The 25,624-nt window shown below is 41.3% G+C and overlaps 1 protein-coding gene across 1 annotated transcript; it reads left to right on the top strand.

Moving 5' to 3' along the window:
- The first annotated feature begins 1,752 nt into the window (after window positions 1-1,752).
- Window positions 1,753-25,624, top strand: fstl1b (follistatin-like 1b). Its single transcript, XM_026144873.2, has 11 exons — window positions 1,753-1,901; window positions 2,049-2,105; window positions 17,421-17,522; window positions 17,645-17,774; window positions 20,608-20,640; window positions 20,994-21,124; window positions 21,673-21,791; window positions 22,147-22,259; window positions 22,888-22,998; window positions 23,079-23,173; window positions 24,208-25,624. The coding sequence occupies exons 1-11, from the start codon at window positions 1,899-1,901 to the stop codon at window positions 24,247-24,249; spliced, it is 936 nt and encodes a 311-aa protein (XP_026000658.1). The 5' UTR covers window positions 1,753-1,898; the 3' UTR covers window positions 24,250-25,624.

Genomic DNA, 25,624 nt, shown 5'->3' with positions numbered 1-25,624 from the left:
GCCCAGTGCATGTGCACGCTTTCACACACAGTAATACAAAACGCCTCGGGGTGTCAAATAAACACAGAATCTGTTTAAATAGGTAGACTCAAAGGAGATGAAGTTATATATAATTGATGGGTTGCAGTTGAAAAACATTCTTCATTCGCTTTTTTCTGTTCAAAATTCAGTGCGCCGCTGTGTTCAGAGCTCAGACTGTCCTTCTTAATCACTCTTTAATTACTCCTCAGTGGAGCGTGCACACCATTGATGGTTTGTAATCCTGAAATATTGAAATCCTGAAAGAAATAAGAACATTAATCTTTCAGTACGTGAGATACAACAAAGGTCTTTCTGCAGAGGACTTTTATGAACCTAAGCTCTGATCGAAGGACGCGATGCTTAATGATGTAAAAGCCTATTCAAAACTGAAAAATATATATATATTTTTTTTTAAATTAATACCACTAAAAGCACAAAGTCTGATCTCCTTATGCACTTGTTTATACTATTAATATGTGCATAAATGAATAGGTTCTTATCAAATCAAATCTGAATTCTTTTAAAAGAAGGCCATCCTCTCATTAAAAATGACTACACGTTTCATTGTGTCAGCACCCTCCAGTGACCATTTGAATGCATGTGGAAAACTGAGACTATTCAATCACAAACAGTATAAGGAGCTTGGAAAGAAAAGCATCTGGACTTCTTTAAGTTTCCTTGAAGACGTTTCACCTCTCATCCGAGGAGCTTCTTCAGTTGGAGAAGTTCAGGTGGAGAGTCCCAGATTTTAAGCCCTATGGGAATGTCCCCATTGGGGATACAAACACTACTTAAGGAGGAGGCTGGAGGGGATGGATTGGGTGACAAAACATTGAACTTCAAAGCAGGAGACCTCAGTTGGCCCTATACTCATAACTGTAGAAACAAAGCACAGCTGCTTCTCTCATTTTTTTTCCTCCTAAGATCTTGTGTCCTCATTTGGGAACATAACATCTGATACTTCATTATGTTCACTAAGGACCTGTTGCATGCCTAAAAAGTGCTCAGTCTCAGCACATTAAAGTATTTTTAACATGTCAGAGTTTGAGGGGTTTTTGTTTTTGTTTTTTTTGGCTCTGAGCGTTGCTGATGTTACAAACCATCAAGAAATAAATACAGAAGGTTCTGTTGAGTCACTTTTATTTAATAAACATTATTTACATAGACTCTACAATATAATGTATACAAACTGAAGGTGCAGATGTCCGCATATGCATTGTGCACCCATTCAGTGCAGTACACCTCCACATTTGATTGTCTTAGTCTGAAGAGAAACGAGGGAAGTAAATCATCAAAGTGAGACATCAAGAACCAGAAGCATCAAACAGATGGAGAGAGAGGTGAATAATCAAAATATAAGCTTAAAACGACACAAAGAAGCAGCTGTGTGTTTTAAGAGTTCTTCTGCCCCCTGGTGGCAGCAAAGAAAAGCAAGCGAAACCTTGTTAATAATACTGGATGATTTTATGGCTGTTCTTTGAGAGTTTGACTAAAATGGACTGAAACGGCCAAGAGAAATGTTTCCATAAGATCAGTAGGATACAAAAGATTTTATACGAACCGAACACAAAATGTGACTGAGCCCCAAACACAGCCATCCACCTTTCTTGAGAGAAAGGCTGCATTTACCTTTTAATTTACACACAATAAATAGCCTACACACTTTCCATCGTTCCTCCCCCGCCTCCTCTTCTCCTCTCCAGACGTTTTCATTGGCCAGGGTGAGACGAGAGGAGGAGGAGAGACTGACGGACTGGCAGGAATTCCTCAGCGCTCCTCAAATTTCTTGAAATCTCGGCAATTCTGCTCGACTGCGTCCCGACAGATATCCGGACCAGCACCCCTTTTCCGAGCAGATTTCCCAAGCCGAATATAAAATGGTAATGTAGAGGACTAAAATTTGGCTTTTCCACAAGTTTGTCTTGACAATATGAATGGTATGAAAACGAATGGACACTGTCGCTGGCTCATTCTTTTCCCATAAAACCATACTTTCTCTCTCTTTTCCCCTCCTTTTTTTTGTCCAGATGTTCCGAAGTGTGGCTGTGCTCCTTCTGCTCTCCGTAGCTTTGTACAACGCGGAGGTAAGTTTGCTCTTTTCTTTTTCTTTTCTTCAAACAGTTGTCTTTGCGAGGCTTCATATTGGAATCAGCCGTTTTACGCCTGTACTGAACACTTTATAACCGCTAAAAAAAAACAAGGCAGCCAAACAACAGCTTTGTTGAGCTTCAACACATCTGGAAAACGAGAAGAAGAAAAAAAGTATTTTATTGGAGAAAACTTGGTGCCGTGGTGAAAATGGGCCATTTATAGTTGGGTTTTCAAGGCTGTATTGTGTCTATGTGATGTAGGCTGGGTTGTTTATCTTCCTAAGCGGAACCACACAATTACGGCAATCATGAGCGTCATTACAGACACATTCTGACTAGTTTGCTTTCTTCCACTTGGGGTATTGTTGTTAATGAGGTTGCACCCATGAGGCACTGGAAAAGTGAGCGCACATATTTCTTAAACCTTCACATTTTCCATCTTGTTTGCTGACCGCACAAAGAGAAGTCCTTCACCTATTCTCTGTTTTTGTTTTGCTGAGTTGTGATTTTTGAAGGTAACATCGCAACAAAAGCTGACATGTGCCATGAGAGGACGAGAGGAGTGACAGACAGCTGTGAAGGAGAATGGGTTTAGCTTTCACAAATCTCTGGGGGGGATGACACTCTTCATCAATACTGGAGGGTGTTTTGGTGCCAACTGGCAGCTGCTCTAATGGCATAATGTTTGTTTTGGTGGTTGGTCGGGGAGCATGTGTGTTTGTCTGCAGGGCAGTGAGTGCCTCAAGAGCTGTGAGAATGCTCACCTCATGGGTATCACACTGCAGTGCTAAGTAGTCTCCTCTCTAGGTAAACACCAGGATGTGCTGTTAGTAGGTGGCCCGATTGCACACAAGAATGATTAACTGAAACAGCGTGCAATTATTAAAGTTTAAGCATCTCACAGGGGTGACAGATGGGCTCGTATATGTCAGTGGGTTTGAAGAATGAGTGAAGCTTACTGTCTGGGGTGGATGCTCAGTAAGCCTAAATATGATTAAAAGTAAACCTAGCAGTCAGTTAGCTGAGCTGAGCATGAAGACTGGCAAGTTTCCTGTTCTGAGATGTCTGTTGTGATTGTGCAAGAATAACAAATTTATAGTTATGGAAACAGCTATCAAGATATCCAAGAGTAAAAAAAAAAGAAAAAAGAAAGCAAACTACAAGAATGTCTTTGTGATCCAGCACATGGTCTCTTGTAAAAAATGATTCTTTTTCCTTTGTTTCTAGCTTTTGTGGCAATCTATGCCAACCAGCTGCTCATTGTACCTCCCTAATTATTATGCAGACCTGAAAGCAGGATGGATGTTCTCATATAACTTGGCAAAAAGTCATTTGTTCTATGTCCCAAATTATTCCTCGAAGAACGAGCAAGCACACACATGCCAGGTGGCACTTGATGATGGCCTGGACCCTCAGTGGACGCAGCTGTTGAACACCTGGCTTTGTGCTGACTCCTCTGTTGACCGGCACAACAAAAACAGGAGGATGATATAAACACGGTAATAACTGTAGCCTAATTAGAGGGATTTTTCAGCAGGTTAGAGCAATGCCACATGTGAAAGATAAATCAATTATCTGTGGCCGAGCCTGTCTTTATGGCTTAATGCAGATGGCCATTAGTGTCGGAACTGCAACACTGCTCATAGACTGATGTGCCGGCTACCCCGGCTGACCTTCCCCTGCTCTTCCTATCTTTACCCGCTGGCTGTTAAATGTGGGATTGTGTGCCTCCTAATTGAATCTATGGCCGTGATCTGTGAGGTATGTCCTAGATGGGATAGAACAAACGGCAGTTGTTGTTGGGTGGACCCGCAAAGTAATGGGCACCCATTAAAAAAAGAGGCATCTGTTCTCCAAAGGTAATTCTCTTGATAATATATGGCCTGTTGACAGGCTGTGAGAAGGGCCTGAACTGGCATACCAGCGTGCTGTCTAACGAAGGTCAACAAGTTGCAGCAAAGAGGTGAATCTGAGCCTATAGGGTATCTATTTAGCTTGTGTATCAACGATGGGATGCATGTTAAATTGACTGTATACACATCACTAAAAAAGCTGGAAAGATCACTGAAAAGAGGATCGATTGTGTTTTTATTTGCTGGCACGAGTTTAGGCTATTAAAATGTGGAAACGAACTCCTGATCTATTAAGAAGTCGAATGCGTGTGTGCTTCTTGAGGTGAGAATTTGCTGCGTTTGAAGATAAGCTGCTCAGAAATGCAGTGTGACAGGGTGGCCGGGGTCGAGACTCAAAACTCTGTTTGTGTGTGTGCCCGCGGGCTGGAAAGCAGATATGCATCTTGGGAAAAAAAACCTTGATGTCTTACTCAAACACACCGGGAGCTTGATATGCAAACGAGGTCGGATGCAGGCATAGTGAAAGTCGTAAGACTTTGCGGCCTCGGGGGACATGTGTGCGCACAGCCGCATATAAACAGAGGGGGGAGAGTGTTTATATTTCCGCTGTTATGGCATGCAGTGTTATTGTGTTATTGTGCATCATCCACGGTGAATGACACATTGGTTAATTTAGTTTATGGCGCTCTGGCATCAACAGGCAGCCAGACTAGTTCGCCAGGACAACATTTCACGTAACAAAGAAAACATGAAAAAATGAAGGAGCTGGATCCCTTTTTCTTTCTGGCCCTGGATTTGTTGCACCCTGATTGAGCTAAATGCTCTCGGGCAACCCGCCATGTTGCCATGTTGATGCTTGTTCTTTCCCATACAAGGTGGGCTAAAAATATCTGCCCAGGTGGAGAGAACATAAGCATGAGGGGACGCCGTGTCCTCTGTCCGTATGAGCCTGCTCTAATTACTGTAGCTCGACATTCAGTCATGGATCCCGTGCAGAGATTGTTCAGGGCGGTGAGATAGTGATGTAAAACAGGAAGGAGATGTCATGCAATTACAGCAGGCAGACTGGGAGTGAGGTAAGACTTGGCTGTGTGGTGTAGGGGTAGAGAAAGAAGAGGTGTGTTACGTTTCACGTCCCTGCAGTGTGTTCTCCTCACTCTTGGCTTGGCTTGAAAGGAGTCCTCATTTAGCTTAGCAGCTGTACTGGTGTCTTATCATTACCGGTACTCTGCACTCACACATAAATTAACACAGGCACCCACGCAAATCACAAAGACTGGCACCAAAGGGTTCTCTGAGCATTTTGTAAAGAATGAGGTAATGCATCATTTTCAATCATAAAAATTAAAAAGCAAAAGTAGGTAATTTACTGATGACTGACTGTTTGCTGCTTTTCTGCCCACTTTAAGCTCTTGGAAAATGTAATGAACATCACTGTGAGCTTGACATCTTAAAAAACAAAACTTCTACAAATATTTACTTCCAGCAGAGATTATTCTGTGTCCAGTGACCTGTCAAAGACAGATCACGCCCTGTATATGCAATGCAGTTTTTTTTCTGTTGAACAGGCTTAACTGTAGGAGGAATGATCAACAAGCGAACACTGCTGTTTTCCAACACTGAGCAAAAAACATAGAGGCTAAAGTGGCTGTTTTGAGCTTTTGTAACTCTTCCATTTTCTTGTGATCTATGTGATAAGAGAGCACTCTATAATGTAGCATACCTCTCTTATCACATGCAGAAACCTTGCTCAAGGGCCTGCAAAGGGTGACTGTGCGCACAACCATGATTGATCCACATACAGCCTGTTTGCTACAGAAATCTGTCAATTTTCCTGTTATTCAGTATATTACACCCTAACATAAAAAAATGATGGTTAAAAATATATAGTTTTTTTTTTTCCTTTGGGGCAAAACAACTTTGATGGAGCTTGTTTTTCTCTGGTGGTGGTATTGTACCACCACCGGTGCTGAATAAAAGCATTTCATTGATTTGAGTCACTGTACTATGAGTGTGTTGGTGCTGTTTGCTACACCAGGGTGTGTTGCATGCTTTAGGACAGCGGTCCCCGACCTTTTTTGGACCAGTTTATGTCTGACAATATACTGGCCTTTAAATACAACAAAATAAAACCAGTACCGCTACCATAAAAAGATGTATTCATAACACATGGGAAAAGACCCAGGGAAATCAAGTTAACAATAAAAACGCTTAAAAAAATAACAATAAAAACCCTGAAAACCATACATTTCATACCCGAGCCTCAACCCTCGGTACCAAACAACTCGGGGGTTGGGGACCACTGCTTTAGGACATAATAGTTTTCCCTTTACAACACATCCTACTTCTCTAAAGAGTCAGCTGAGAAAGTAATCTGCAGGATGAACAATTGTAATAAAATAAGTAGTTTAAGCTGGATTTGATGTAGCTCAGCAGAGGTCAAAAAACGTATCAACCGCAGCTCTTCAAGTGATCAAAAATGTGGTTAATATGTGTGGAAGGAAGCCACTTCTTCATAAAAAAATCCCTTTAATTAGCACCCTTTCAGTCTTCTTCAAGGCATGAACAGGTAGCAAGTGAAAGCTGAAGTACAAAAGGTTAAAAGAACATCCCATGATTAGCCTCACTGCAGTATACTGTGAAGCTCGCTAATTACCGGTAAAAAGATTTTTGAATAGATTGGAGTGCGCAGATGACTGTTTCATTCAGTTTGATCATTTATAGCTCAAATACCTCAGCCGTGACTGATACATAGTGAGAGGCTCTTTTCTCCGTCTATTTTAGTACGAATGAGACACGATACAAAGCAGGGGGGATGACTTTGATTGTCAAACCCAAAGGAAAAGAAAAAGTACTAAAAATCTGTAATTTAAAATGTCATGAGGAATTTCAAGAACCATGAAAAAGTGTGACTTGCAAGTTCTTAGATTACAACAATGCTAAATTTCATTACTGTTTAATCTGCCAATTAAGTTCTCTGAGCCCAGGTGATTGCTTGGTCTATATAGCACATGATCCAAAATACAACGATGGTCTGCAGAAAAAAGATCTTGTGACTGTGGAGGCCATTAGAGAACAGTGATCTCATTGTTAAGTTCAGGAGATGTGTTTGAGATGATCTGAGGTTTGTGACATAGTGTGTTATCCTGCTGGACATTGTCAGCACCAGTACTCAGGTAGGCTGAAGCCAAGAAACTTTCCCCTCAACACCAGTGCACCACCACCACTAGCCTGAACCGGTATCAAGACATTTTTACCAAGAGAACTGCTGCTCATTGGAGATTTTCTGTTTTCAGACCATTCTCTCTAAACCCTAGAGATGGTTGTGCTGGAAAATCCCAGAAGTTTGGCAGTTTTTGAAATCCCGAGACCAGTCTGGGTCACTTAAATCACCGTTCTCCTCCATTCTAATAATTAGTTGTAGCTTCCGCAGCTTGTCTTGACCACGTCTACCTGCCTAAATATGTCAGTTTGCTTCCATATGATTGGCTGAATAAATATCTGTGCTAACAAGGAACACGTGAACACTAGGGGTGCACTAATATAGATACTCACATATCTATATTATTGCTAATATATATTGTAATATATCTATATCACTAAAGCACTTCTGGATGGATGCAAACTGCATTTCGTTGCCCTGTACCTGTGCATGTGCAATGACAATAAAGTTGAATTCTATTCTATTCTATTCTATTCTATATATTTTAACTCAAACGTACAGTTTTTAAATTTAATGTTGCTGAAACAACACAGGGATAAAATAATAATTCTATCTGATTGAGGAATCACTCATCTTTGGAAAAGAGAGTTTATTACAGAGAAATGGCTCTTTCCAAAATAAAAGCTATACTATACGCTTCTTCTGGGCTATATTCTCAGCAGCATATTGGTAAATGGCCTGCATTTGTATAGCGCTTTACTCAGTCCTTAAGGACCCCAAAGCGCTTCACACTACATTCAGTCATTCACCCATTCACACACACATTCACACACTGGTGATGGCAAGCTACATTGTAGGTACAGCTGCCCTGGGGCGCACTGACAGATATTAAACATATCAGGTCCCCATAAGGAGAATCATGTGCTAACGGCTGTCTAAATGACTCGGGTAAAGTTTGTAGCATGCGTGCTTGTTGTTTTTGTCTGCTTCCACTTGTCTTTGCACTAGGATGATGTCGGCGTAAATGTGCAGTCATATTCATTGTGTTCCCACTAGTGCTGTCAGTGTTAATCTGAAATGACGTTAACACCACAACACGGCAAATCTCCGTTAACGAGCTACCGCGGATCGCCCCGTGCGTGGGGCTGGACGACGTCAACACGTTAACGAGCTAACTGCGCTAATGCAGTAGTTCCCACCCACGTAATTGAGCATTGCGTGGCACATCCGACACACTGTCTTACTTTTGTCCATGATGCCCTTACCATCAGGGTCATACTTCACATGAAGATCAAAATAGTTCCAAAGGCCAGATCTGAATGAGGGTGGGGGAGGTTCAATTTGCCATGTTGCAAGGAGCTTAGCTTCTGTCTTGCTAGCTTGTGCTGCGCTCAGTGGATCTGCGCTCAACAGTGCAGCCTAGGCGGAGTAGTCGAACGCAGATCCACTGAGCTCTCAACACAGACAGCATCGTCAGAAGGAAAGCTGATAAAATAAATTACAAATTTTGTATTGTTCGATACATATGCTACCGAACCGAAAGCACTGTATTGAACGGTTCAATATCGATACGAGTATCGTTGCACCCCTAGTGAACACATGCGCCTGATACAGTGGCCACAGTGCCTTAATGAAACAGTTGACTTACTTTCTGTGAATCAGATAACATTTTGATTGTTTCTTCTCTCGCTGTATCCTGACATACTTTGAAAGGTTTTGATTAAAAGGAAGGCAAAATACAGTTGTTTAAATATAATGAAGGTCTGATCTCACAACAGGTTTGAAATGTCTACACACACTAAATACATCTTGCAGTCTCTAATTGGACTTTCCCTTGTACAAAAGCGTTTGACATTAGCCCCTACACTGGCCTCAAAGAGGGAGCAGAGAGGAGGGCAGGGAGTCTCCTCATTCCCCTAGACTGAGTGTGAGCCTGCATTGGCCCACCCTCCCCATCCCCCTCACTTGCCCTTCCTCGTGGTGGAAAAATGCAGAGAACAGAGGGGGGTGGGGGGTGGTTCAGAGGGGAAAGAAAGGTGACAAAGTGAGCAAAGAGAGAAAGTTTAAAAGGATAAGGGGAAATGAGCAAGATTATCTGTAAAGAGTCAAAGAAAGGGATTAAAAAATTAAAGGCAAAATAGATGAGAAATTATTGAAAATGATGATAAGAAAGAAAACTTGACTAGAGGTTAAGATGAAGCAGGTAGTGAGGACAGGGGACGTTTTTGTCCGAGCAGAGTGACAGCGGGGTGAACAGGGGAGGGCGGGCCTGGGGCGGTGCTGCGTTCACAGCATTTTGTGTTCTCTGGTGACGTTTTAACTGCTAGCAGATGTTGCTCTGCCCAGACGGTGACTTATTTCCTGCTTTTCTTTAGTCTTGTACTTCTTGCTTTCTCCATTTTCTCACTCTCTCTGTTTCTCTGCTACACTTATCTTACCGTGTATTTCTGTTATCTCCCTCTTCTATTTCTTCTTTTTTCCCCCATGTCTCTTTTCAGTTTAGTTGCTGCATTTCAGCTTTTGAACAATGAGGCTGCTGGGTGTAAAATAACAGGCTGCAGACTGGGGTGACATCATCCCATCCATTGGTGCATTCCTTTTACACTGAATAAGAAACAGGGACGAGAATAACAGGCAGAACTCTGTAAACTGGTCGTTACTCTGAGCCCTTTTGTTTCTGAAGATTTAATCTCGGACCTGGTCCCTCAGAGAACATTTGAGACCACCCCTAGTGCTCTTATAAACCGCTCAAATTAGTTCTTCTTTGGCCTCATTATTTCAAGGACACATACTGCTCTCAACTGCTGGCGATCACTTGTCATGTAATCCATGAAATACTAAGCAGATATTTGAGCCAAAAGGAAGCATGGCAGTCGATCGTGTCTTTTTGATGGGCTGACTGCCTGTTTCTGAGTGGAGGCTTTACTGTACATCTGATCTCACGAGGCTGTCAAGTACAGAAGAAATGAGACTGAAACTGATTTGATATAAATGAAGACACAGATTCACAGAGGGGGGGAAAGGCAACAGAGTCTGAGAATGGAGCAATGTGAATTATTGAAGGCAAAAGAGACAGCTTTCTGTAATGACTCAAAACCAAAAAAAAAAAATATTTCTTCCCATCATCTCGTTAAAATTCCTTAAGGGAGTAAACTGGATCGCAGTTAGCTTGCAGTGTATCGGGTAAGTGGTTTTCTTCTTTGGCTGCACTCCACTTCTCTTCTGATTAGAAGTTAAGGGGAAACAAGTTGCTCAATTTTGAGCCCTCCCTGTTCTGTCTGCTCCTGGCATGGACTCATGTCTGATGGAGCTGAAGAGTGTTAGACAATCTAACGCTGGAGGGACACCATGGGGAAAACGCTGGAGAGGGGAAGAGCAGGGCCACCTTTATGACCCAAATACTGAGGAGATTTTGGCTCAAGGCAAACTGGGTCGGGTTCCAGCTGAGGCACTACATGGCTCGGGAATGAACCCCTCTTACCTTCTCATTCTCCTGATTATGTCTCTTGTCTACATTTCCTGCCTTTCAGTCTTGTGTTTCTTTCATTTTTCACCTCATTGTTACATAGAATCTCTTGTAAAACACTCGGTTGCATTTAGAGGTAATGCATTTGTCTGTCCATCTGTCATGCTGACTGTCTCTATCTGTCACTGTTATTGCCTCGCTCAAAGTAAAATCACGTTTTAGTGCACATCTCCTCCACGTCAGCATTTGTTTAAATAGACTTATGCACCTCCTTGGAGGGAGTTATATGAAAGGAGAAACCACTGTCTCTGAAGCACTTCTGAAGCTGCAGTCAACAGCCTAGCTTTTTGTAGCTTAGGCCTCAGATTCTGACCCCCAGCAATCTCCAGTCACTAGGCAAGAATGTGCATTCCTGACTGTCGCTGGGTGAAATAGGTCACAAAGACGGTGCTGCATTAAAAAGATCCCTGTGATTGCTTTGGTCACTAGCAGATTACTTTGAAGGAAAGACAGCTGGAAACGGAGAATGTTCACCTTCAACATTCACACTGCAGCCAACACATTTCGAACAGCACAATTTTAACTTTGTGTACATTTTGGATTACACTTGTCATATTTTCACTCCTGCTCGGCAAGCAGTTGGTGAGTGCTGGCAGACAAGTGACTGTATTCCATGTAGACTAAGGGCGATTGCAATGTTTTGACTGCCAGAAACCTCCAGTTGGTCTGGGAATAGATATTATTATCTAGTGACCAGAGGACGCTAATTGTTCTGTAGGCCTGTGTGACTGGTACTAGCCTCGCTCTTCTCAGTTTCTCAAAAAAAAAATCTACCTTTTCCTCTAAAGTGTAGAACTTTTCCTTCACTCCTATATTCAAATGTAAGACTTTTTATATAACCTTTCTCAACCAACTCTGTGCAAGGACGTGACATGTTTTTGAAAAAGCTAATTTTTTTAATCAAAAGAAAATAATTTACTTGTTATTTTTCTCATTTCAGTAGTCTTTCTTTTTTTTGCTTGTGATAGTTTTCATTTTTCTTCAAATTTGCCAGTTTGTTATGTAAATACGGGGAAATAGATGCTTTTTATAAGCAGTAAATTGAACAGACAACTGTGTGCATACTTAGATTAGATTTCAATATCACTGTAAATATTTCCTCTGCTTCCTCACAAACCGAAGCCTTATCAGTGTCTCAGCACGACAGCAGCATGTGTAACAGTGTGCTGTAGTTCCTTCATTGTTATTCAGCATTTCAATATTTCAAGTGGCCCAGCCTGCATCATTTACAGTGAGGTGTCTCTTACACCCGTGCATTAAATCCAAACTTCTTGAAAAGCCTTTTCGAGCCTTTCACATTCAGATATCGATGAAACTCTATGTGTCATACAGATGTTGAAGCAGCTCAAGCTGATCTACCCTGTACCTTTTTATAATGCAGCACGAATGAACAGCACCAGAAAGTACAGCCTACACAGTGAAAGTAGCGCTGAATCAACACCTCTCGAACACAGCAGACAGGCAAAAGAAGCTCTATGTGAAAACAGTCGAACTGCAGGCTCGTTGTATTGGATTCTATTGAATTAGATTTATTGTGTCCAAAACTAATCCAATCAAACAGATGAAACTAATCTTTTAGTATTATTAGAAATGCCACACTCTGTATTTATTGCACTTACTGCTTTTTTGCAGTTGCTTCCATTATTCTCTTCACTGTTGTAGGCATATCTATGGCAGGGACTTCAGTGCAATCTCTAGGTTAATGTTTTCTATGCTAATAAGGGGCAGGGTGCAATATGGGAAGTGCTCACGGTGGCTGTAAATGACATCAACAGTAGAGAGGCATTGATCGGCTTGTTCGATTAGTGGAACATCTCCAAGATATTTGAAGGTACACACACTAAGCATGCAAATACAGACAAATATGCTGCTGCTTGTACTGTTTTGAGTCTTTGAGGACACAGAGATAAGAAAGGCGTGCAAAGGCAGAGCAGATGTTCTGATGCTTTTTATGTGTTGTGCAAGGTGCCTTTAGGTGCCTTTAGTTAGTGTGCCTTTTCACTGTTGTCTTCATTGGATAAAAGATAAAAGGGCATTTTGTTCTCTAAAGCAAGGATGTGTTCCACTTTAACTCAAGTCCGCCTCATCAACGAGCCATATAACATGCTCGTATGCCCCCCTCCTCTTCTTCACTACCCACCTCTTTCTTAATATTCAGACTGTCCTCACAACTTTCTCCTTTTATTCAGACTCTTACTATTCTCTTATTTTCCTCCTCTGATTTCCATCTAGCTCTTCAAGGCTGGCCTTCGTTCACAGACACGTGTCTTGCATCTGTAAAAGGGCATGGTGCTAGAGATGAGATGACAAGAGAAAGAACTAAAGAATAGCAGAAATGAAAGCAAGACTTGAAATGAGAGTTGCCACGCTGATATAAAAAGATGGAAATGATGCAAAGAGTTTTTGGAGAAAAAAAAGTCTTTTAGAAACCTTTAAGTCGTTTCAGCCTCGTGACTAAAACACTGAAATAGAAAACATGTGAAACGCGGGGCAAGAGATTAGTGTCGTGAGCTGTGAAATGTGTCCGTATTGACTGTAATGAGCTTAGGGAAGCTCTTTGTATGAAGGACTCTGGTATGATTCACCAGTCTCTTATGAGAACACTGATTGGCTTTAAATGGGAAAGAAGGCAGTTGTTGTCAGTAAATTAAAAATAATAATTTATCTGGGACATGCATAATGGGTGTGTTTTTGTTTGTGCTGACTTTGTGTCATGTCTTATTTTATGTCTGCTCTGCTGGTGACTGTGTTAATGAGTGCCTTTTAGTTATGGTGAGGTTGATGCCAAGTCCCTACAATGTGTAAACAGAAAGTGATACCCACTTGAATAAAAACATTGATATCAATCTCAGCGTATGAACTTGGAACTACATAAAGATTCAAAGAGGGGAAACATGGGAAGCTCTTTACCAAATAAAGTAAAATAGTGATAACAACAATGATTAAAAAAAACTTCTCATATTTTCAGGCTACTAACACTCAAGTAAATAAATTAAGCTTTTATGTTGTAACAGCCTGAGATGGGCAGTAACGCGTTACTGTAATCCGATTACTTTTTTCAAGTAACGAGTAAAGTAAGGGATTACTATTGCAAAAACAGTAATTAGATTACCGTTACTTTCCCGTAGGAACGCTGCGTTACTGCGTTACTAAAACCGTGATTTTTTTGCGAGAATGTCTCACGACAGTGACGTAAGCAAGTGCGACGTTCATGACAACAGCTGTGTGCAGATCAACAATGGATCGACTGCGGGAGAGAGTATGAGCGTGCAGCGTTTAAAGCATGGAAGTACCGACCTTACTTTGAGTTTGATTCCATAAAAAGTGACAAAAACATTAGCGTCCATCGTGCGTGGGAAGAAAACTTCTTTTTACAGCGAAAAAACCCCTAAACTTCCGAGCAAGCACCGAGTGCGCAACGACGTAATGGGAAACTCACAGCGAAACTCGCGGATTCTTCCACTGACCGCTGCGGCACACCTGCACCAGGGTAAACCTCCGCCTACCGCAGTGCTGCTTTACAGGTGAAAATAGAGCAACAGGACCGCTAGTCTTTGATTTTATTTATTTTCTGCTGTGTTTTACTTGCATCTATTTGAAAGAGTGAGTGTAAACACAAAAAAATATTTTATTTTATGTGCTGGAATGTGCAGAAAATAGGTTTAAATAGGTTTAAAAGAAATTTCTTCCAGTCAGAGCATGTTGCATATAATTAAATTTTTGCTTGATGCATAAAGTTAAAAGATTAAAACTAATAAAACAAGTTTTAAAAAGAGACTTTTCCATTTGATTACATTTTGTATGATGGATTATGCAGAAAAAGTAGAACTGGACTGAAAGATCTATCACTTTATCACCTACTCAGGTTGTAAATCGTGTTTTTAAAAAGTAACTAAGTAATTAATTACTTTTGAAAATAAGTAATCAGTAAAGTAACGGGATTACTTTTTTGGGGAAGTTGTCAGCTTTACTCCTACAGGAAGTTATTTGGAGTATTATTTCTGCATGCTATTCTATATGCTGTTACCAGTGTTGGTCAAGTTACTTGAAAAAAGTAATCAGTAGCTAATTACTGATTACAATATTTGGGGATTTAAAAGTCTACTAATTTTTCTCCTCTTAGACGCATGAAATGTGACCATATGTCTCTGACATTTGCTATGTGTAGTTTTTATTTATCCCTCCGCATTGTCCATGCATGTTTTATGCACTGCGTTTGTGGCATCCCAAGAACACACGAAGAGACTATTTCATCTGTTATTTTCTTTTACAGTGCTGTATTTGCCCTGTTCATGATTTCTTATTTTATCGCATATTTGGCATACTTAAATGTTTCAGATAATCAAAGAGATTTTAATATTTGACAAAGATAACCTAAGAAGATACAAGATACCATTTTTAAATGATGATTTACTTTATTAAGGGGAGAAAAAAGGTTATCTGGCCCTGTGTGAAAGAAATGTAAATGCTCCATAAACCTAATAACTGGTTGTGCCACCGCTGGCAGCAAAAACTAGTGGCCTAGTCAGCGTTGGGACTGGAATTAGACTTGAATCAGTTTTCGAGCATGAATTATATGTTTAAAACAGATCTGCAAAGAAGAGTGGACCAAAGTTTTCCACAGTGATGTGAAAGACTCATTGCCAGTTATCACAAACACTTGATTGCAGTTTTTGCTGTGAAGGGTGGCACAACCTGTTATTAGGTTTAAGAGACTATTACTTTTTCACATAGGGTTAGGTAGGTTTGGTTTCCCTTCATAAATGAAATCATCATTTCAAAAACTGCACTTTGTACTGTATATTTGTACTTTGGTTATCTTTGTCTAATGAAAAAAATGGTGTGATGATCTGCAACATGTAAGAGTGACAAACATGAAAAAAGAACTCAGGAAGGGAGAAATACTTATTTCACAGCACTGTATGTCCAAAGAGCCCTGCTGAGATCTCATTTTGAGGCTTTCTTCCATCTGGCTTACTTGACTGACACTTCTGTAATCAAAAGAAGCCAGTATATGTTCTCACTATGGCAACAAAGCTCATGAATCAGCTGCAAAAAAAGGGACCTTCTACCTCTGTATTCATTAGCTAAATGTCAGATATTCTCAGCTGGTTCTGCTAGGAGGGAGATGGACAGACAGAACTCCGTGTTTGTACCAGATTCATCTTAAGGAGCCCATCTATTATTCATGTTCTCAGAGGAGGTTTCTGCAGGTTTCAACAGGCCTCTTGCCATCTGTGTCTGAGAAACTGAATTGTCCAACATGTTCAAGGCCGGGGGGGTTGCTTTGAAGATTTTTCCATGACCTCATCTTAGGATAGGAAGTGTGTGTATGTATATGTCTCTGAAGCATGCATAGAACCGAATTCCTCTCACCAGTTTTGAGTCAAAATTGCTACACTGTGATGATTGCATGTGACTGCTCCCCCACTGTCATCCCTTTAGCTCTGAAATCCATCCTGTTACATTTTATCATGAGAGCTCAAGAAGGTTCAGTAACAACATCCCACCTTCATTTTGACCTACATACCAGACCTTGCAGTCATACACAGAGAGACAAAGTTGGAAGCCAGCTCACGTGCAGGCACACAAAGAAGGCCAACTTCTGTCTCGCTGTTACAGGAAACAGCAGCTTAGGGAGCAGGAGTGGAGTCGGGGGTGGGGGGGGGGGAGAAAAGATTTTGCACTGCATGGGAATGGGCCTAAAGGAAAACACAGCTCAGACTCCAGATGTGGAAACACCCTGTACACACACGAGTACGCACACAAACAAATGCAAGCACACACAATGGCACACATACAAAAACAAACAGATGGGGAAAGGAGGCGGTAATGAGGGTCATAAACCAGCTCTTGGAGCTCCACTTGGCGTCTTCTGATTGGTTGCTAGAGCTCATTTCTTGAGTCTGCTGGCAGTCCCTAAAATGAGCAAACACAAGATGTCAAGACGAGCAAATGAGACGGTGTGTGTGTCCATGAGTGTCAACGAGAGCGAATGAGACACGCTAAATGTGAGAGAAAAGGCTGTTTAACTGAAACAGATTTGCTCGAGACATTTGGATGAAAGAAAAAGAGTATTTTCGAGGAGGCAGCATGGTCCAGCAGGAACTCATCCCACTTACATGTTTTCTGTATTCTGCCTTATTTCATGCCAACTTCTGGATCCAAGTCTAACTGTCACTGACAGGGCAACAATTCAGACAGCTCTGGAGACCTCATTAAAAATGCAGATACTAACACACACATAAAAAAACAACAAAGATAAGCAATAAACCAGGACACATTTGTTTGAGCACGTAAATATTGCCTTTTTTGCTTATCATGTTGATGAGAAAGGAACAAATAAAATTGAAATGCAGTCAGTTGTTTGAGGATTCCTCAGAGTCTCCAATGAAACATTATGAACCACTACGTGCACAAAGCAACTGAGCTTATTTACCAAAATGATTTAAGTAATTCTTGGTATCTTGCTAAAAAAGATAGGAAACAGATACAAAAATCATCACCTCCTAGACTGAGTGCAGTGCAAGATCGGTGAGCTTTCATCTCGGATGCCATCAGGGGACAGACTCTTGTCAGTTAATTGGGCGAAACGATCTCTTTATCTGTGACATGAGTTTGGTTCCACATGGCTTATTGTGAAAGTTAAATATTTGTGTTTTGGATCCCGTTTGCAGATTCCTGTTTGACTTGATTGGCTATTCTGTTTGAAAAGCACAACAGCGCCGCCCTGTGTTCAACCATCACAAACTTATTTTGCCTTACAGGAGGTGCAGACCAAGAGCAAAGTGTGTGCTAATGTGTTCTGCGGGGCCGGCAGGGAGTGCGCTGTCAATGAGAAGGGGGAGCCCAGCTGTCTGTGCATAGAGGTGAGTGTCGGGTCATTGCTTTTACGCAAGGAAGCAATATATGTCCAAATAATAGATTTGGATTACAAACTCACTTTGGTTTCACTTCACATTCATTCCCTTTGCACTTTGTTTCTTTGCAGAGCTGTAAGCCCCACAAGAGGTCAGTATGTGGCAGCAATGGTAAGACCTACAGGAATCACTGTGAGCTCCACAGAGATGCTTGTCTGACTGGCCTGAAGATCCAAGTGGCACACGACGGACACTGCAAGGGTACGGATAACAAATGTTGATAAAACAGTTCAAACCGGCATAATTATCACACAATCGTCCTTGGAAATGGAAATGGAAGTTGCATAATTTTCATGTTAGACATTGAAAATGTATTTTTCAAAAATTGTTAAATGATTTTTTGCTAAAAAATGTTTTTTTTAACATCATCATCTTTCTTGCCTTGAACGGTTTTCAGGGTTTTTTCTTTCTTCTTTTTAATTTTTACAATTTAAAAAATGTACACACAGAAACAACATTTTGATAGGATAGGACATAGCAAATCAGGTTTCTCATTCAACTGACCTATCAAGCACTGATTGGTCCATCCATTGATTTTCTTGCACATATCTAATTCAGGGATGCTGGAGCATATCCCCACTGTATTATGGTGAAAGGTGGGGTACATCATGGACAGGCTGGCAGTCTATTGCAGCTAATTGATACTATTCAGCTCTGTTTTGTTCCAAAAACGAAATACTTGACTGTTTAGAGTGCAGTGGAAGCCAAGATAACACGAGAATGCTATAGAGATGAAAAGATGAAAACACAGTTTGGAACCTGTCATGACTGAATTACTAGAGAGGAATTTAACAACACTGACTAAAAATCTCGTGTTCATAACACCGAATGTCAGAGTCATAGGTTACTGTCAGGTCCTTCCTTCTTCCTTCTTGTCCTTTAGCGGGCGACCAGCGGCGGTGGTCGGCTGCGCAACCAGTGCGCTGCTGTAGGTGCCGCAGGTTCTCTTGCTTGACCAACGATTATCTTCCACGCTTTTCAATCTAAGGCGATGGTTCTTGCCTGCTCGAGGTCAAGTCAAAGGGCCTTCAAATCATCCTGGATTTGTTTCATCCATGTCTTTTTTGGTGCATTTCGATGCACCCTCCAATCGGTGGGGCGGGTCAACCATAGTAGGCCATGGGGGTAGCGGCTCTGGTCCATTCGACAAATGTGGCCAAACCAACGGAGTCGGCGGCGCTGGATTAGGTCGCCGATCGTCGGTTGGCTGCCGCAGCTGGTGAGGATGGTGTCATTCGAATGAGGGTCGCGAAGGGAAACGCCGAGAATGCATCTAAGGCAACGCATTTGGAAAACTTTGAGCTTGCTCAGGTCGTGTTTGAGCATTGTCCACGTCTCCGCGCCATAAAGTAGAATGGGCAGGATCAGGGTTCGGTAAAGGCGGATCTTTGTCAATGAGATGTTGTTCTTCTTCCAAACGCACCAGCGCAGGGAAGCGAACTCCGCCGCCTGCCCAATTCTGGAGCGTATCTCCACTGATGATGCCACTTTCTTCTCCTCGACGAGGGACCCCAGATATTTAAATTGTTGGACTTGTTTGATCTGCACACTGTCGAGGTGGACGATCGCTGGTGAGCCATCGGTGGTCAGGACTTTGGTCTTCTCGGCGTTAATCTTGAGGCCGTACGGTTTGGAGTAGAGGATGTGAGTCGCCTCGGTGTCGTCTTCGGCAAAAATGGCGCTATCGTCAGCGAACATTAGATCGGTGATAAATTGATCGGTCAAGGCTTGGACTCCGCGGCGGCCCTTGAATGTTTTGCGCATTATCGCATCGATGACGATGTTGAACAACAGCGGTGACACCACATCGCTCTGCCGGACTGTCAGGTACAGAGTAGAAGCTTAAGTATAAGTGAATCCCTGAGATCTAATAGATGTGACAATGGGAGGCCTAAAAAGGCCAATTTGGCCCCTTTTCAGTAATGTCATTTAGCTCACCCGACTAATTGTGAAAGCGCTGATAGTAAGCAATTAAACTGATTAGTATGTGATCTCTGAACTAGCATACATTCACTGAACTGATAATGTGAGGTGACTGGGTTGACAGTCATACAATGTCCCCTTCCATGACACTGCACTATCATTTTTATCACACCTCTGCCCTGTAGCCACCTCTTCATATATCTCGTATTAGTATCTTATCTGATCTCGAGTGAACTTTCACTTCCCTGCTGGTCCCTGCTGACATGAAGTTGTTTAGTTAACTGGACCTTAATCTGTGATATATAATCTAAAATGCTTTGGTCAACATAAGTAATGCAAATAATACATATAAATAAATAAATAAGCAAAACTAATTCTGAAACTAATTTCAGCTGAGGTTCAGTTCAGTTGAGGTTTATTTATATAGCCCCAAATCAAAAAAACAGCTTCCCCAAGGCACTTCATACTGTAAAGTAAAGAACCTACAATATTCTGGTGAGAGCCCAACAATAAGGAGATCCCTGAGGAAAAACTCCCTTTTAACAGGAAGAAACCTCTGCCAGAACCGAACTCAGAGAGGGGCAGCCATCTGCTGCAACCAGCTGGGGGATGAGGAGAAAGACAAAGACAAGAAAAGAAAAACACAGCATAGGGAGGCAGAACAAAAACACAGATTAAAGCAGAGAGAAGACAAAAATTTAGTGGCATACTGCAGTGGTGTATAAACACGTGAGGAGAGAAAAGAAGTACGGGGAGAAGAAGTGCTCAGTGTGTGTCATGAAGTGCAGCAGCAGTCTGAAAAGAAAAGAAATTACATTGATTTTCAGAAAGAAAATCAAACATAAAAATGAAATCACAAAGGAATAACAAAAATGTACAACTAGAAAGAAAGATACAAGAAAGAAAACAAAATGCAGAACTTGAAGAAGGCTAGCCTGGACATTGATCGGTGACAGAAAGGTCAGCGAGGGAAAATCATTATGTCACAGCATGCTCTTTGCAGACCTTTGGCCAATTGTTCAGTGACAGACATGTTTATCTCCAATAATGTTCTCCAGGTTTTGTATCAAATGTTGTTTCTTTCTCTCTCTTTTTTTCAAATCACCTTTAGAAAAGAAAACAGAACAGGCCGCTGCCAGTCCAGGTAAGCTTATGTGTATGTGCGTGCATGCTCTTTTTGCTTATATAAACATCCATTCACCCATCCTTTTTCTTCCACTTATCCTTATCAAGTTTGCGTGTTATATAAACATATAAATTAATTTACAACTGAATGTATTTGTAATTTTTTCACTGGATTGTACTGGCATATTAAGGTCTAGTCCATGGTTACATGGATGGGTTACAGTTTACTAACACACGTGCTATACAGTAGCAGACATTTATGGTCTAACTGAAAGAACATATTGAGCCTGAATACACCGATGCACAGTATACCAGGTGTACTGGGTTATTTATTCATGCTGCTGACTTCTGGAAATATCCCCTCTCCTGCAGTGGTTTGCTATGCTGCTGACCGCAACGAGTTAAGATCTCGTGTGATCCAGTGGCTGCAAACTGAGATTATCCCAGATGGCTGGTTTGTCAAGGGTTCCAACTTCTCTGACATCCTGCTCAAATACTTCAAGGTAGGCAGAATTAACCCTTTTCTGTTTTTATGCTCACCACTGCTCCAAAACCAGTGTTTTCACAGAATACCCCAGTTTATTTGTCCACGCGGGCCTCTTTCAGTCCGCCTGCTTTTTAAAGCTGCTTGGGACTGTGTCTAATTATTCATGTGACAGACCTTTCAAGCGAGTCAGCTGGTGGTGATAATTCAGTTTAATGAGGAACTTTGTTCTGCAGAGGAGGGCCCCTTCCTCTCCATGGTTTGACATGAATGCCATTATAGCAAAAGATGGGGGGTTTTGTGTTGGACGATTTAAAACTTTACTTATGCCCAAGATTTTCTTATTTCATCATCATATATGAAGCCCATGTACAGTAGTCAAACAGTAGTCAGCTTGGATGCTAAATCAGTTTGAACAACAACTAGTCATTTTAAAAAAATGAATAAATGAATAAAAATGTTAATGTAGCGCTACAGCCTACCCAGCCTGTGGATCAGAACCCCAAATGACTTCTTACAGAGTTCTTTGTGTTCAATCCTCATGCACATGAGTCTGTGTGTTTGCAGTCATATGACAGTGGTGATTCTCAGCTGGACTCCTCAGAGCTGCTCAAATTCATCCAGCACAACGAGTCAGTTGTGGAGTTGCAGTCCTATGCAGACCAGGAGAGCAACAACCTGCTCCGGTTAGTGTGTCTGCAAGTTTGCATGTTTACGAAAAAGTGTGGAAGTGGAAGAGGTGAGAGAGCCTTCACATATTTATTTTTCCAATGGTACTGCTTGTGCGCAGAAAATCTTATCTTTGTGCTGCAGCACTATTTTAAGACAAGTCATTGAACCTGATCTTGGCCAGAGCAAACATTATTGCAGGCCTCTTGTGGGAAACCATATTGGTAAAAACACCTGCACTCTGTGTAGAAAAAAAGAAAAGCAGCTATCAAAATGATTTTTACAGCATTTGCATTGTTTCTGTAATGGTCCACTGTTACTGTATGTAACAGCTAATATTTATTCTGTGTTTGTGTGCTTCTCGTTCCCCAGGAGCCTGTGTGTTGATGCCCTCATTGAGCTCTCCGATGAGAATGCCGACTGGAAGCTGAGCTTTGATGAGTTTCTTAACTGCCTGAAGCCTGGCTTCAATCCACCAGAGAAGAGTGAGCTTGGAGTGATACTTTGACATAATGTAGCACACCATTAGATCTACTATATAAATTGACCGAAGCACAGAAAGCTCAGTAGTGCAGCTGCTGTTTTCTTAGGATTTTGAGACTCAGCCCTTCAATCTGTTCAGTTGACTGGTGCTGATATATATGGGATAAAGTTCGCAGGAAGAGGGGGCATTTCTCCAGCAGCCAATCTCTGCGGTTGACTTAACTCTGGAGCTACACCAGATTCAAGGACGCACACGTTTATTTGGTGAACTAACTGTTAGCTGTGTAAACTCTGGGTTTAGTCCACATGCAAAATTTCAAATGCAAATCAAGATTTTCATGCCTGGTTAAGGCATTTGATTTTTTTTCTCTTTTTACATAATAGTTTCTCCAGTTTACACACAAAGGTTTTATGCTTGGCGTTGGCTGTTTTGCTGAGTGTTTGTGACTAAGCAAAAGTAACCAAAAGAATGTGACACTGTGGTTATGCTGGTGGATGAATGATGCAGCATTTTAAAATGCTGGCAACTCGTAAAAGTCATAAAATTGGTACCAATGTAAAACTTTTATTGTTCTACTAGAGTCTTATCTGTGGCCTTATCTAGGTAGCGTGTTCTTTATCTTTGTGCAGAATGTGCCTTGGAGGATGAAACATATGAGGATGGAGCAGAGACCCAGGTGGAGTGCAATCGCTGCGTTTGTGCATGCGGCAACTGGGTCTGCACCGCCATGACGTGCACTGGTAAAAAAAACCTGAAAATGGCATTTATCCTGTTTGTTTACACGCACACATTCCACTTAACCGTTGTGTAATCTGACCAGATAACCAGCCAGCTGTGGATGACTTAGCAGATGCTGGAGTGGAGATGACTGAGGAGGAGTGGAACCTCCGTGTGGCCGAGCTCAACAAGCACCAGGTGTGTATCTGTAAACTAAATCCCATCAAAAAAAGTACAGTATATCAGTCGAGTTAAAGACAAGATAAATCAAAAAATTATAAGTGTTTTCCCAACCTTAGAACCTAATATTTGATTTTCTCCCCACTTGGTTCTACTGCACTCCAAAGCTCATTCACTGTCCACTGCTTGTAGAATTGGTTATAAGGTCCACTAAATATAACCTTTATGAGCCAATAGCCTCGTGCCTGCTTTTATATTCCTTGATTACCTGTAGTTCCTTTCAAATCAAATTGCTCAATACAACCGACAGAGGAATAGGTCGCTGTAAATATTTGATGCGTTCCAACCTGGCAGAGCTCGGCGAGCCACAGTATCAGCAGCTTTATTGCTTCTGACAGAACAAGTGAAACAATAAATCCAAAGGAGAGCGATGTTTTCAAATTTAGAGCCATAAAATGATGTTGCTGATATGAAATGTAGGGCAGATGGCCTTAAAAAAAACCATCAATGCTTGAGTTTCTTTTACCTTTAACAGATTTATGTGTTGACATCTTCCTTTAACGTTTCTTGCTTATTTTGATTCACAGGCAGTGCATTAGGTTTAGTAGGAGTAGACTAATTGGCACATGTATTTAGAACAATCTGCAAAAGTACAAAATCTTTTGCAGATTGCTGTTTTTGTAACTTGTGCGTCTGCTTGTGTGCGTGAATGTAACCGTGATGTCCGCAAGGTAGCTCTAGGAATCTGGCTTGAGGCCATGACAAATTTCCCACGTGTGGGACTAATAAAGGTTATCTTATCTTATCTTATCTTATGACTGAGTCAGCAAAGCCGTGTACTCTGCACCCCAGAAGAATACTTGGTAGTGCCACTGTAAACAAATGTGGTTCATCGTGTGTACAAGTTTCGATAGGTGACACCAAATTCACCTTCAAACAAATGCAGTGCTGATATTAACGGGAAAGGCGTGCGATTTCCAGAAATACTGTTTCAGTCAGCATGTCAAATGAGACACTATAGCTCACGTTTCTTTTCCCTGTTTTAAACATAGGAGACAGTGGAGAAGATGAAGGCCAGCACAAAGGAGGCCTAAGTCGGGATGCAATGAAAGAAGAGGGTGCACGCCATCATCCTTCTTCCATACTTGATTTAACTCACTTTATTATGTTTCTCTGCTCTGTTAATTATTATCCTTTTTTTTTTTTTTTACATTTTTAAGTGTTTGTGTTGATGTTTGTTAGTTTCAATCAAAGCGTATCAGTGGATTCCCTTGTGTTGAGTACTGTCATGTTTGATTGCATTACTGCAACCCTACTCTAGCCTCGGGGTTGCTTTTTGTTTTATGTTTTTTTTACTACAATCCTTATATTTTTGCAGTTATTACGAAAAGAAAACTGTCAAGTTATCACTGTTTTGGAATATGGAAGTCACTGTTTGAAAAGGTAGTGAGGTTGAGGGTTGTTTAAATATAGGCGCTGAGTACACAGAAAACTGACTGCTTGGCGCCTCGTACAACCTCTTGTCAGAATGTTGCATAACAAGGTAGAGCTACTAGTGCTTTTCAAAATTTTGTTGCCTGTAGAACTGCCACAGTAGGCCACTACCTGACCATTGCACTTCTCTTTCATTCTCTTTAGCTTTCTTAGGCTTTAGTTCAACCACAACCATGAATTTATTTGTATCTTACGGCTAAAATAATAACATTGCTGCCAAAAAAAAGTTTGCTTCTTTATACATTATGTTATTGGCTTGAGTTGGAGTTCATCTTGTTCCCATGTTATACTTAGTAAAGTCTCTCTGGTGCTTTTTTTCCTTTTTGTGAGGGATTAAACATTTCCCTCTATGTGTGTCTTACTTTTCCGAGATGTAGTGGTCCAGCTTTCGTTGAGACCTGATCTGAATATAGCATGGTGAAACCTGAAACCAAAGTCTAGATGAAGTGTTTGAATGATGTACAAAATTATCCAGGTAAGCCATTACTCTGGACCCAGCAACAACACTATACCTGTGCTTTCAATATCACTCTTAACAGAAGGACTAGCCTCACTGTCAGTGGAAGTAGCTTAGGCGCGTCGATAACCTGGTGCATATGAAATGTGTGCGTGTGTGTCTGTGTGCGTGTGTGCGATTTTCAATTATGACGCTGAGAGTAGCTTGGTTTGTTTATTGTGTTCATTTGTTGAAATCCTGCATCTGAATTGGGATGTCTAAACACCAGAAATCAGTGCCTTAGACCTGCAAACTTTACAGGTCGCTACCATTACCTGCACATAGGATTTTTTTTTTTGCCATGTGGCGTTTCAAGAACAAGTGTGCTTTGATGAAGATGGCATCAAACTAGTGCTTTGTGACTCTATTTCCTATGTGTGTGAAATTTGCATTACTACGTTGAAGCTGAATCTTTATATTTCACTAAAAGTGCAGAGACTAAGGAATATGTATGCCAATAAAGCCCATTCACCACAACA

This window comes from Astatotilapia calliptera, chromosome 16 (assembly GCF_964374335.1).
Source record: "Astatotilapia calliptera chromosome 16, fAstCal68.1, whole genome shotgun sequence".
Taxonomy (NCBI): domain Eukaryota; kingdom Metazoa; phylum Chordata; class Actinopteri; order Cichliformes; family Cichlidae; genus Astatotilapia; species Astatotilapia calliptera.
The sequence above is the reverse complement of the archived record's forward strand: the minus strand, read 5'-3'. Positions and strand labels throughout refer to the sequence as shown.